The sequence below is a fragment of the Hesperophylax consimilis genome, chromosome 14, assembly GCF_061612785.1.
Source record: "Hesperophylax consimilis isolate HC1 chromosome 14, BYU_Hcon_1.0, whole genome shotgun sequence".
Taxonomy (NCBI): domain Eukaryota; kingdom Metazoa; phylum Arthropoda; class Insecta; order Trichoptera; family Limnephilidae; genus Hesperophylax; species Hesperophylax consimilis.
This window is the reverse complement of record NC_142849.1, coordinates 21974174-21987292: the sequence shown is the minus strand read 5'-3', so window position 1 is coordinate 21987292 and position 13119 is coordinate 21974174. Positions and strand designations below refer to the sequence as shown.

General features: G+C 34.5%; 1 protein-coding gene across 1 annotated transcript in view; it reads left to right on the top strand.

Annotated features, from left to right (window-relative positions):
- Positions 1-12534, top strand: part of LOC149418059 (suppressor of lurcher protein 1-like) — a 346086-nt gene extending 333552 nt beyond the window's left edge. Inside the window, exons 10-15 of the mRNA XM_089639636.1 lie at positions 6224-6298; positions 8107-8293; positions 9032-9222; positions 9929-10136; positions 11033-11280; positions 12265-12534. Coding sequence (XP_089495762.1) covers positions 6224-6298; positions 8107-8293; positions 9032-9222; positions 9929-10136; positions 11033-11280; positions 12265-12368 — 1013 coding nt within the window. The 3' untranslated portion in view covers positions 12369-12534. The remainder of the gene's footprint in view (positions 1-6223; positions 6299-8106; positions 8294-9031; positions 9223-9928; positions 10137-11032; positions 11281-12264) is intronic.
- The last annotated feature ends 585 nt before the right edge of the window (positions 12535-13119 follow it).

Below are 13119 nucleotides of genomic sequence, written 5' to 3'. Positions count from 1 at the left end.
ATATGAATAAAGCTGGATTTTAGCTTTCAATAAATAAAATAATATGATGAATTTTCTAAATTATTTTATTTTTAACAAATTGTTTTAAAAAACCCTGAAAAGACAAAATAAAAATAATAAAAATGTGCATATGACATCGTGTTAGCAAAAGACCAAATGGCTGGCAATACTGTTTTAAATGGCATTGCAAGCACAAGACGTCCACCAGGTATCGCTTAAAGTACTCGTAGGTGATCCCTGCGCGCAACGTTCGGAGGTCAGCTGTGACAAATATTTGTAGGTACGCGTTATTAGTCAGCGTGCTCTAAAAAAAGCGGTTGTGCTGTTTTTTGTGAGTGATTTTTATTCAAATTGGTATTTTATTTTGCGGTTTTCACACATTTATCAAATATATCGAAAATACCTACTTCTACGCCTGTAATTTGTCATTATATTATGAAACTGCTGAACCACGAGCAGTGATGACAGAATTGAAGTGCTCTGAAAAATATGTTCGTGCAGCTATTGTGATTCCTTTAGAAAACTTAATACATAATAAACAGTTGTACGAAGAGCATATTGACCTGTGCAGGTTCATCCAATCTTCAATATGTTGAACAAAATATATATGCAATTCGGAGTTTTCGCTGACAAACTTTCTATCGACAAGCAAATGGTATTCGGCTGACATTCTTGCAAGATGTACATAAAGAATGAACAAACGAAAATAGGCAACAAAATTTGATTTTTCGCTTCCGCCGAAGGCTACTTATTCCGATGCACCTGATACCTACATGATCCTGAATTAGGTCAGGGATCGTTATCGTTATGTCGAAACTGCCGAAGATGGAATATGTAGACTTCTTCGCACGCATTACAGTGGATAATTTATTCACATCCTTCCAATGGATGATCCTCAAGGATATGAGAATGATGTCTGTTTGATTTCCTAATCTTAAAGCTACAGGCATGTTTAAAGACAAAATGTAATGTAAACAATTGCCAAAATGTTTCATTTTCAAATTACCATTCTGTAAATCTTTCCGCTTTTCTAATTACAGGGGAATTTGATACGGTAGTAGACGTGGAAAACAAAATACTCGTGTTCCGTTGGCAGGACAACTGTGATGGTGGCCACAAACTATAATTGAAAGGAGGTAGTAAGCCAGTACGTTGGCAGAAATCGAAGTGGTAAAAAAATTTAGAGGAAACATGAAAAATATTCGGTCCAAGAGTTGTGCTGGTATTTATTTGGATCTTGCCTCAGCAACGCTCTTGTAAATGGGTGGAAGTAGCACTGCGTTTAGTTGAAGTATGATCATGAGTTGGAAAACCGATGACCAGATGACGTTCTGTGCAGGACACTCGACAAATCAAGGAATGGCAGAAGGAGAATGAAAAGGGCAGTAGTGCAGAAGATGAGAATCGCGTGCCTCTAACGCAAGAAAATCGTTTTGCAATATCGTGGTAAATCTCGTTTTCTTGTACACTGTGCAAATAATATCCCAAAAGTACCTATACGGCGGAGCTTTTAACCACACTCTCCGCTTTGACTGCTTCAATGAGTCCCACCTGAAAAATAAATGGCTCAGATTTGAATAATTTTCGTCATTCTTTAATGATGTTAAGAATTTCAATTTTTGTTGAAATAAATATTTTCATTAATTAAGCGTTATTTTTATTAACTTGTGCACAAAAACTATCATTAAATTTGTTTTTTTCAATAGATTTCATATAGTTGCAATAAATTTGCATAGAGGGGTTACCTCCAAGTGTTGCGTTTATTCATCCATTTTCTAGACGCTCTGGTGAGAAGGTGGGTGGGCGGATAATTACAAAAGATTTGATTTTGGGATTTCTTTTAAGTATACACTATCGAATAATAATGATGATTCCAATTTATAAAAAGAAAGAAAACAATGGATTAAAATCTATCTGTCTGAGGTGTCAGCGCTTTATTAGCAGCAGACACACACCTGGATGGATGACGAACCTCGTGCTGGTACTGTTGGTGGATGCGGTGGACTCTCTCGCTGCAGCAGCTGGTCCAGTTTCTTCACCACCAAAGATTCTTGCTGCAGAGTCTCCATTTTCTATCTTCGTCGAACGTCACAGCGGTGCTGCCAAGGTCTATTATCTGTGAGAGGATATTGTGTCAGCGCTTTGTTAATAGCAGACATATACCTGGACGGATGACGAACCTCGTACTGACACTGTTGTTGGACGCGGTGGACTCTTTCGCTGCAGCAGCTGGACCAGTTTCCTCACCACCTAGGATTCTTGCTGTAGAGTCTCCATCTTCTATATTCGTGTCACCTGTTTCTGTACTTCATTTTACTTAACTTAAATTCAGTTTATTTTTGTAATATTTATATTTTTGTAATACCTGCATCAACTGTAAAGCGCCCCTGAGGTGATATCTCACAAAAGCGGCGCTATACAAATTGTCCAATAAATAAATAATAAATAAATAAAATACCTTGGGAATATTCTGAAACACCATGAGAAATTTCAAGTTTATACGACCCCCTTTGGCTGTGTAAACGATGTGTATCTTTCCATCGACTATTTTATGTCACTTTCAATATTAGTATTGTTTTCACATACACGGTCGTTTATCAATAGAATAAAATTTTCACCACGTAGGTATTTTAGTACGACCGTAAGTTTGTAATTATCAATTCGCTCCAATGAATGTGGCTATTTAACCTTCATAATTATGTGTGCGTGAGTGTGTGTGCGTGTGTCTGTGTGTGCGTGTGTCTGTGTGTGCGTGTGTCTGTGTGTGCGTGTATCTGTGTGTGTATGTGTGTGTGTGTGTGTGTGTGTGTGTGTGTGTATATGTTTGTAAATTTAAAAAAAAAAAAAGAAAAAATAGAAACTTCTCTAAAAAAAAAAAAAACCAATCACATTGATCTCTATAGATACATTTAACAAGTTTAAAAAAAAACTATATTTTAAACACCACTGTTTTATCCTTACACTATAATACCCACGCTCAGGCTTCGCCTTTGTGGGATTTTTTTGTTACTCTTTCATTCTATATTACTATGTATGTACCTGAATTGTATATGTATCAAAAATTTTGTTAATAAAAAAAAAAAAAAAAAAAAAAAAATGTTATCTAAATAATATCAATGAAGACTCAAGTGAAGAAGTTGAAACTTGGCTCTGCTGCGGAAATATGAATGTTTTCTCACAATAGAAGTCTGTTCTCAAAGTCAAGTCGGAAAGCAAAAGTTTGTGAAGTTAAATTAATGTTCTATTGAATTGAAATTACGGCTTTGAAGTGAAAATTTCACAAAGATATGCGATGAGAATGTTTCGTCTGACGCTGATTAAAATATATTTCGTCATTATGTTGAATAGGAGTTAGTATCTATAATATGATGTAACATTGCGAAAGATGCAAACAATGTTTTAGTCAAAAGGGTACCTAAGTCAAGTGAAAAAAATAATTCATAATCGTTTTAATGTTTCGAAAGAATTAAGATTTAAAATGGATGAAATATGTATGCAAAAAAACAGCGTCTCTCCGGTTGAAAATTGAATTTATGCTTTTCTTAGTGTTATCCAATTGGAGTTACGTGAATATATATTGTCAATGGTATTATAGACAGCCCTGATATATTATGCCTAATTACCTTCCATATACCCACTAGAACCACTCGATCCAAAATTCTTTTTAATTTCAATAACAATATCAGGACTGAGTCATTTAGAAACTCGCTTATACCTAGATTGCATGCAGTTGGCAATGCTTTCTCAGAAGTAGTAGATGTGTTCAACTGCACGGAATATAGTTATAAGAAGGCTATAATAACATACCTCTGTCGTAATTATCAAAGTTATTAGGCATAATACCATTCTATTCATAAGTTATCACAGAACCTAAACTATGCACTTACATCAGATATCAGACAGAAGAGTGTTATCTAATAATTTTGTATACTTAATCAAAACTATAATTTTTCCCAAAATTGTTATGAGATGTCTTACTGACAGCCCTGTTTCAATAGAGCTAACTCTTAGTTCTCAGCAAATTCAACCAAATCCAATATTGAAGGTAACAATAACCTCAATACTAAACTACTGTACGGATTGAAAATAAAAATGCTATTGTACCTATGTATACCAGATGTTATTCTTGTTTAATTTTCAACATAATTTCTCAGTAATTATTCTGTTTAACATAATACTGTTTCGCTCCTGTGAACCACTGTAAACATAACTCATGTATATTGTAAAAGCCTTTTACGGCGTCTAAATAAATAAATAAAATAAAATATTAAAAATAAAAATATTTAGCTGAAATAATTCATACAAAATATATAATCCTACAAAACTTTACCGGGAAGTAAATTCAATTATAAGGTTCGAACATTTTAGAATTATGTTACAACTGATTTAATTTTCGCTGTAAAGTAACAAAATTACCAAGTCGAAACTCACACACTCTTCTAATAAGATACACATTTAGTATAAAGTTTCCCGAAAGAAAAATATATAATTTTATTAGGTTCTTTCGCTTTTCCAATATGCTTTATAAATAACCCTTAACAACTAAATAATTAAGTAATTGGTTCATCGAGTTTTCATTAAATTACAAACACTTATAGAAGCGTATTTAATTACGTTAAAATACCAAACAAAATATTCTAATGCGCGGTTAAGGACAGGTTGTTTCACAGAATATTCTAATGCGTGGTTAAGGACGGTTTGTTTTACAGAATATTCTAATATGTGGTTAAGGACGGGTTGTTTCACAGACGATTCTAATTCGTGGTTAACAATGGTTTGTTTAACAGAATATTCTAATGCGTTGTTTCACAGAATATTCTAATGCGTGGTTAAGGACGGATTGTTTCACAGATTTTGAATAATTCATCGAAAGTCAAAGTTACACAATTTCAAAAATTTATAGAACTTGAAAATTAATTTTGAAATTTGATGAATTACCAATTTCTGTAAAACTACTGGCGCTAAATTGTTTAATAGTAATTTAATATGCATAGGTTATAGTGATAACCTATGCTTATTAAATGCTTGTTTCGCTACCTCTTTCTTTAACCAACTTTTCGGACAGAGAAGACTAGAGAAAAAGGTTAAAAAAAATCACTAATGTACAGAAAATCTTACAACCATAGATTAATTTGTGTATTTGAGTATAAATAACACTATTTGCAAGTAAAAATCTATTTATATAAGTCCTATTTATATTTATATAAGTTTTATTCAAGCTCTGTCATTATTTAATTCTGGTCCGATTGTTTCACAGTACCTGCTTGTAAAATAACAGAACTTGAACAGAACAATTTTCACTTTGAAATCTGATGAATTTAAGGTATTTTTTTTTAAAACATGCCTGAAAAACCTGCACGTTCGGAGGTGAAATGGTAAAGTTTTCAAATTAGTTTTGAAGAGCAACGTCGCGTCGGAATATTATAAAAGATTCTTGCTGTGAATTTTAAAATCTTTATCATAGGAAATCATTTTTCGTAATTTCAAAAATTCGATTAACATGTAATGCCGTATTTTTCAGGTTGGTCGTTTTTTTTACTTTTCATACCAATTTTACTTTAGAATGTTCCGTTAGTGACATCTTCAGGAGAAAAACGAAAGCTTTCTGACATCACCTATCGGTTAATTATGAAAGCTCTAAAGTGTGCTGTGAAACAAACGATGGATAACAATGGGTGGTAAACATAACGTAAGTTATATTCTAAGCGTTCATGGATAGCATCGTTTTATTAGAATACTACATATACTATAACAGGTATAAGAAGGCGAAGCAATGCAAAAAACATGTTTTTTGTTAAAACACTTACAAGCCCATTTTCGGTTATGATTTTATTGTTTGATGTGGCAAATAAACTTCTTCATAAAATGATCGCAAAACATTTAAATGTTTGTGCCTGAACTTTGCATAGTAAAATAAAACCCTTTTTGGCGATGTTTTTGTTCTTGCACAAATCAAAACAGGCGGATGGTGTTAATTTAAACCTTATCGCTATCTACATAAGGAGTGTTAATGTTAGCGGCCCAATTCCGAATGCTACATGTTGCATCGCTTTAAGACGAATTATTTGTTTGCGCCTTTATATGAATATATATTTTTGTACATATAAAAACGTCAAAAATAATTAATCTATTTTAGTTTGGAGGACACTGGTGTCCCATCCACAGTCGACAGGTTAAATGTTTTCAAAAATAATATTTTATATAGAGATTTTTTTCATTTCAGATGCTGATAAGACAATCAAGCTGCTAGGAAACCATAAGACATACTCCGTGATAGGTCCAGAAGTCAGTGCTACTAGTAAGTACCTGCTACTGAGTGTTATTTATATAATTTTTCAATAATTTATCGATGAGATTGGTATTTTGTCTCATCCATGTCTATATTTATTTTCCATGGGCAAAGCTCTGAACCAGCTGGAGACGTTGAGATTATATCATCCCCCAACTGGGATTTTTGTTATGAGCATAGAATAAAAATGAACAGAAGAAATGCCTTATGGGCTTGTTTTGTGATCCAAATATTTGCCTAATCGAGGTATATTAAGACAGAGAGCTGGACTATTGGGCTAAATGGAACATTTGTTTCCATTAGTTTTCTTCTTTATTCTACGTTTGTGAGGCTGAAGGTAATAGGGAGGGGAATGAGATGTTTTTAGTTAACATTTATTTCTAGTCCAACATCTTTTATATTTTAGTATCTTTGTCCGGGCCTTTTTCCCGGTGGTTCCTTCTGGAAAACTCTCAAAAAGGCTTAAATCTGACTGGAAATGCTATAAAATGTGATGACAAACTTCAAAATGTTCAAACAATATTCACCCTCATAAATTTTATGTCTAAATTGTGGACATTTAGTTTTTTTTTTTTCCTTTATTCATAAAAATATATTTGGGTACAGGTTTTTTACATGCTTTTCGACTCCCATACTAGACACATGTCCGTATTATGGTAGTCGAAATTTGTGTTTAATTATATAAATGTAATACATGATTCATTCAGTTGTAAAATAGGTATAGGTTAAATAGGTTTAACTGAAAATAAGAAAGAGATGAAAATAAAGATAAATTAATTAATTATTTTAAAAAGAAATTTTAAATAGAATTGAAATGACAAAAAGGAATAATAAAGCAAGTGAACTTAATTTAATGATGTCAGGAATTCTTTAAAATAGTTCTTTCCCTTCATAAATAACCAATTCTGAATATACAGGTGTCCGGAAACTCGTAGTACAAGCGGGAAACTGGTGAATCTACATCACATTTGGAGTCGATTTTGTAATATACTTTTTTTTTATTTGAGCTTTCGTTATCGAGTAAATCGAGTTTGAAGTTGTTTTTTTTTTTTTTTTTTTTTTTTTTTTTAATCAAATTCTTATAAATTATTACTGAAGATCAAAGTACCCAACTAATTAAAACTATTTGAAAGTAAAACAAATGAAGAAACTCGGATTTGAAGCATTATTTTGAAATCACCCTTCATTTAACCCGGTGTAATCATAAAATATTTCTGCTCTGCAGGGTTAAAACATCTGTTATTCAACCCTAAACACCAGAAAAAACTTTAACCCTAAAATAGCCGAAAAATATATTTTTTTTGTTTTTTTTTTTTTTTTTGAAAATGTTCAAATCAAAAAACTTTATGTTTTTTTGGGTTCCCCATGTGGTGTAGATTCTCCAGTTTCCCGCTTGTACTACGAGTTTCCGGACACCGTGTATAATATTATGTACATGATCACATATAGGAAAGGAATTGTAGTAGGTGAATCTTGTAAACATAAAGATAAAAATAAGGTAGGATACAAATAAAAATAATAGATAATGCTAGGGATAATAGAAATAAAAATAAGAATAATCGCATCAGCGTGATATAAATATAATATAATATATTTTCATATCACTTTTTGCATAGGAATGCAAAATAGTGTGACAGCACATTTCGGAAATATTTAATACTTTTTTTCAGTAATTTCAAAGTTTATCGTTATTCTGCCGCATTCTGTATTTTCGTATACCGAACTAGTGGAAGACTTCCAAAGTGGTCTAATTTGCTCAAATTTGGATCTATGATTGCCTCCACATAACATGAACATATGCGTATGCCTGGTTTCAGCATCGACATGCGACGCCATCTTCAACAGTGATGCCGGCAAGAGTGGCGTACTGTCATCCCCGCACCACCCAGCGCCCTACCCAGCGCGCTCACACTGCCGCTATGATTTCCAGGGCCGCGGCAAGGAGCGCGTGCAGATAGTTTTCCATGACGTCAGCCTCTACCACCCTGGCGGGGATGCTAAAGAGTGAGTAGTCACATCCATCTACAGCGTATTTTAGAATCAATTCAACAGTGATGCCAGTAAGATTGACGTGCTGTCGTTCTTGGACAGCGACATGAGTAACATCGTTGTGCTGTTCTTCTCCGGTCACAGCTTGTAAAGCCATTCAACCGGGATGCTGATATAAGTGGTGTATTGTCCTTTTCAGCAATTACACATGACGCTATCGCATGTTGACCCATCTCTATAACTGTACTGAGTTCAGTATTGTGTTAGAGTCTTTAGTTATGCCGAGATTCAAATGCATCAACAATCATCACTATTGGATTCGTTACCTTCACTTGTGCATTAATATGTTTATCATTAATTAATCTGATCCGGCTAATATCTAAAATATCCAATGAATATTTGACTATGTCTCTGGGTCCCACAATATATCTCCATAGATATCTGAGCCAATCTAATCACATCAGGTTCGGTCATTAGTCCCACAGTTGAATTGGATTTTCTTCATCCTCTTCACATTTCCTGCAACTATTGGTGATTTCCACTCCCAATAGCTGCATGTGTCTCCTGAGTTGGAAGTGTCCCGTTAGTAGCCTCTACCAGTTCCCTCGGTTAGTACACCGCCCATATTGAGTAGTTGCCTGTTTCTTCTAGGGTATGATTCGTTTGAGTACTTTTGTACCTACTTACCATGTACCTTTATAATAGGTAATATTATGTCTGCACACTACAATCACCTATTTTATTTGTTTTCAGGTGTGAAAGAACGGATGCACTCCAAGCATTCGTACATTTGGACGGGAGGATGGAAAAACTGGAGTCGTTCTGCGGGTCCATCCTGCCCCGGCCCATCATGTCCAATGGACCAAGACTGATGCTGGAGTTCAGGGGGATCTACTCTGCAAGGAATGTGAGGGGTTTCAAGGCTTCATACGTTTTCACAGAAAGTAAGTTGATTTCAGTAGTGAACAGGATAGATTTCTTCCCTGAAACAATTATAAGTCTCAAATCGAAAACCTTTGTGATAAAACTTTATCAAAAGTATGTCTTTGTTACAGGAATTTTTTTTATTCTAATTTCTTTATTTGTAAATTAGAACAGACAAAAAAAATAATAGCGACAGACAAACCCTAGGTGAAGATCCAAATGACTTGAGGCTTGTAGCTTCTTCCATAAGCATGGTGTAATGCCTAACTAAATAAACAAATGGAACTGGGTTATGTTCCTCACGTTTCATCAGCAGTACATTCATTGACAACAGTAGTGTGATAGTTTGAGCTACATTGCAAAGATGTCTCTAGTGTTAGTAGCTCATAGAGTTTATTAGGTTATCCAAGAGATGTTTTTAGTGTACAGGTTTGGCCCTCCATGTTCAGAACAGAGGTGAGCTAGCAGTTAGGTTTCGAGCAACAGAGAGATTTTGAGAACCAGGCCAACACTCGTTCCCAATTATAAGATTTTCCAGTTTTAATAAAGACAAAGTATTTTGTTGTGAAGAAGGCGTTATTATTTAACAAGATCCACTTACAAAGATTTGTTTATTTTCTAATTTAGCAGGTGCATCATAGGAACGAGGCTAGGATTTAAAAAGATACCTACTCTATTCCCCTAATTAGCTTAACCCTAGTTTCACGTAACTGTTACCGTTTCCAGATTACGGTATAACCCAGGGCAAGCAGCTACCCGAGTTCCCGTGTGGTTTTGTGTTCAACGGGTCGGAGGTGAGCAACGGCACCTTCAGCTCCCCCAACTACCCGGGCCCCTACCCGCGAGACACGGAGTGCCACTACTTCTTCCATGGCACCCACCATCAGAAGGTGCACCTGCACTTTACCTTCTTCGACGTGGAAGGGGTACTGCCGTAAGTATTGAATAGATGTTAATTTGTTGTAACATACATTGTTTTCGAGCAAGTTCGACAACCTCCGTGGTTGGGTGGTTACGATCCTAGCCTTAGAGATGATTAGTCTCACTTGCTCTAGGCAGTTGGGAACAGTTAAAACTCTTGTGTGGTACTCACACAAAAAAATAAAAATGAAATGCAAAGCTGAAATTGAGCCAAACTTTTGACAAAATATCAGAAAACCTTCATGTTTTCTGATATTTTATCTATTGATACTATTGATAGAATCGGAAACGGTTTACTTCTCGCATCATTACTTAAGCCATAGGCCTTTTGTACAATTTTGCATGTTCAGCTCCAACTCCTCAACCAGTTCACCAGGGTTATCATTGGGTTAATTATTTTTAATGATAAACTAATGTTTACAAGACAAGGTTTTTTTATGCATAGCACAAATGAAAACAAATTATTATTAGCATTAATTATTCGCCTGAAATATTTATTTTATTTTTAATCTGGAGGTATTTTCAATTTGTATGGGTATTTCAGGCGAATAATTATTGCTTATAATGATTTGTTATCATTGGGTGTCTGACAGTGTCTCGTAGTGTCTTCTAGAGCTTTCGTCCAATCAAGGTGGGATATTAGCAATTTAATGAAGTCTTCGTCCTCTTAACACTTGCTGCAACTCTTGATGCTTTACAGTACCAACAGCTGAGCCTGTCTCCCGAGGCGGCAGTATCAAATTAGTAGCCCCAATACCTCCCTTATGGAGTTCCTATTCATGTTGATTAGTTAATTCCCTGGCTCAAATTCTGCCGGGATTTGATCAACTTCCCCAAATTTAAAGAAACAATCATGGGTATAAGATTTTCTTATAGACTATTTTGTAAACGCTAATCTTATGTTTTCAGGTGCGAATCGATCTCAGCCAGCGATTATGTAGAATTTTCCAATTCCATGGCCAGAGACAAGAAGTTCAACAGGCACTGTGGTCAACTGAAGGAGTTCCACGTGGAGTCGGACCGGAAGTTCTTCCGGGTGACATTCCGGTCCAACGACAGGCTGGACGCAACTGGCTTTACAGCCAGGTACACCTTCCTGAACGAAGTGGAGTCGTACACCATTGAACCGGAGAAAACAGATTCTTCTAGTGCCAATGGTGAGATTCAATTTTAAACCTGTAGTTTTAATCTATAAATATAAATATTAGTGTTTATATTTATATTTGGGATGAAATTTATTTATTCATTGAAATATAAGTATAAAAAAAAAAATTAAAGAAAGACCAACACTTGTATCACGGTGGAGGACTTGGCCAGCCGAGGAATTGAGCTCACGATGCATGGGTGGGAACCAGAAGCGATGCCAACTCAGCCACCGACCGGCCGATATGAAGATAATTTCTGTTCTGTGGAAGTTAACATGTTTGGCGTTGATCCCTAAGTTAATGAATTCGATTCCCGTTGAATCCAAGAACAAAACTGGTACTGGCTTGGTATTTTTGACAAATATCTAAAATCTTTAAAAAATAGCATCACAAATTCACAGCTACTTGGCTTTATTCTCCTTAATTTACTTCAAAGTAATGGAAGTATGTATTGGTGTGATACAAACCTCATAATTCTGTAACTCGTAAATCCCATGAAGAATTTGGTTTCTAGCCATGTGAAAAGCATTCACTTTTCATTTATATATCTATATATTTTACCAGTGGCGGCTTGTGACTTTTGAGTGTACAAGAGTGCTAATATTACAAAATCATTATTGATGTTGTAGCTGAAAACGATATTTTCTTAGAAAATTCGATTTTTTGTATGAAGATTTTCAGGAAATTTCAGTAAGACCATACGTTGCACGGATATCCTGAAAATCTTCATACAAAAAATTGAATTTTGGAAAAAAAAAATAGTATTCAGCTACAACATCAATAATGCCATTTTTGTAATAACTAGCACTGTAGTACACCCAAAAGTCATGAGCCATCGCTGTATTTCATGTCCAGCGTCAAACGTAGGCCTCTAAAATATGTCATTTCTTCAGTTTAACCAATTCTCGCCTCTGGGTGACCTATGCCTCTTTTTGCAACCAAGATGATTAAACTATATACCTGTTTATAATATTCTAATATTTATTTTTGTTTCAGGTTCGATGTCAATTTTCGGTTTAATATTCCCGTATTTACTGACCATTTTCAACACATTTAGTTCCAAATTCTACACAAGCAGTTTTAAAAGACTTTTAACGTAAGAAGTTTAGAAGACTAGGTTATTTATTCAAGAGTAGGCAATATTTAAATGTTAAAGTAACAAAACATTTTTACAAACTGTAAATAACATTACGTCATCAATTTATCAATAAATAAAAACATACTGTAAATATTTTATAATGTAAATATCAATACTATGGTTAGAGAATGAAGGTAATAAAAACTGGAATGTTAAATTTAATAAAAAAAAAATTGAAAGGAAAAATTGTTTTATTTCCCTTTCAGAATTCATATTCAAAAACTAACTTTTGTAGGATCCGAAATAAAACATGACGGTCATCCCTCTCTATGATATAGTTGTTAGATCCCCTGACGCATGGTCAAAATCAACAATCAGCACCATTTTAAATTTTTAATGGGGGCTGTTTTTGAAGTGAAAATATGCTAAAAAAACCAAATGGCTCTGAATGCAAAGACAGAATGATATTATTTACCGCACGAGGTTTCGCGCGCAGGTTTACAATGATACCAGCCTCACAAGAATGTGGGTAAAAATAATATTGTTGTTATTTTCGGGAGATGCAAACTCCCTTTAATTTACCCCACACAGCATTATAAAATTTATAAATCTATTCGTAGTAAATTAATCTGTGCCAAAATTGTGGCGGCCAAAATCAAAACGCGGATAAAATTCACATTCCCTCAAAAAATTTGTGCCTCTCACCAAAATAAAAAATGTCAAAATTTTCCAGTATAATGTAACTCGCCATCTTACAGGTAAGAATTCAGAAG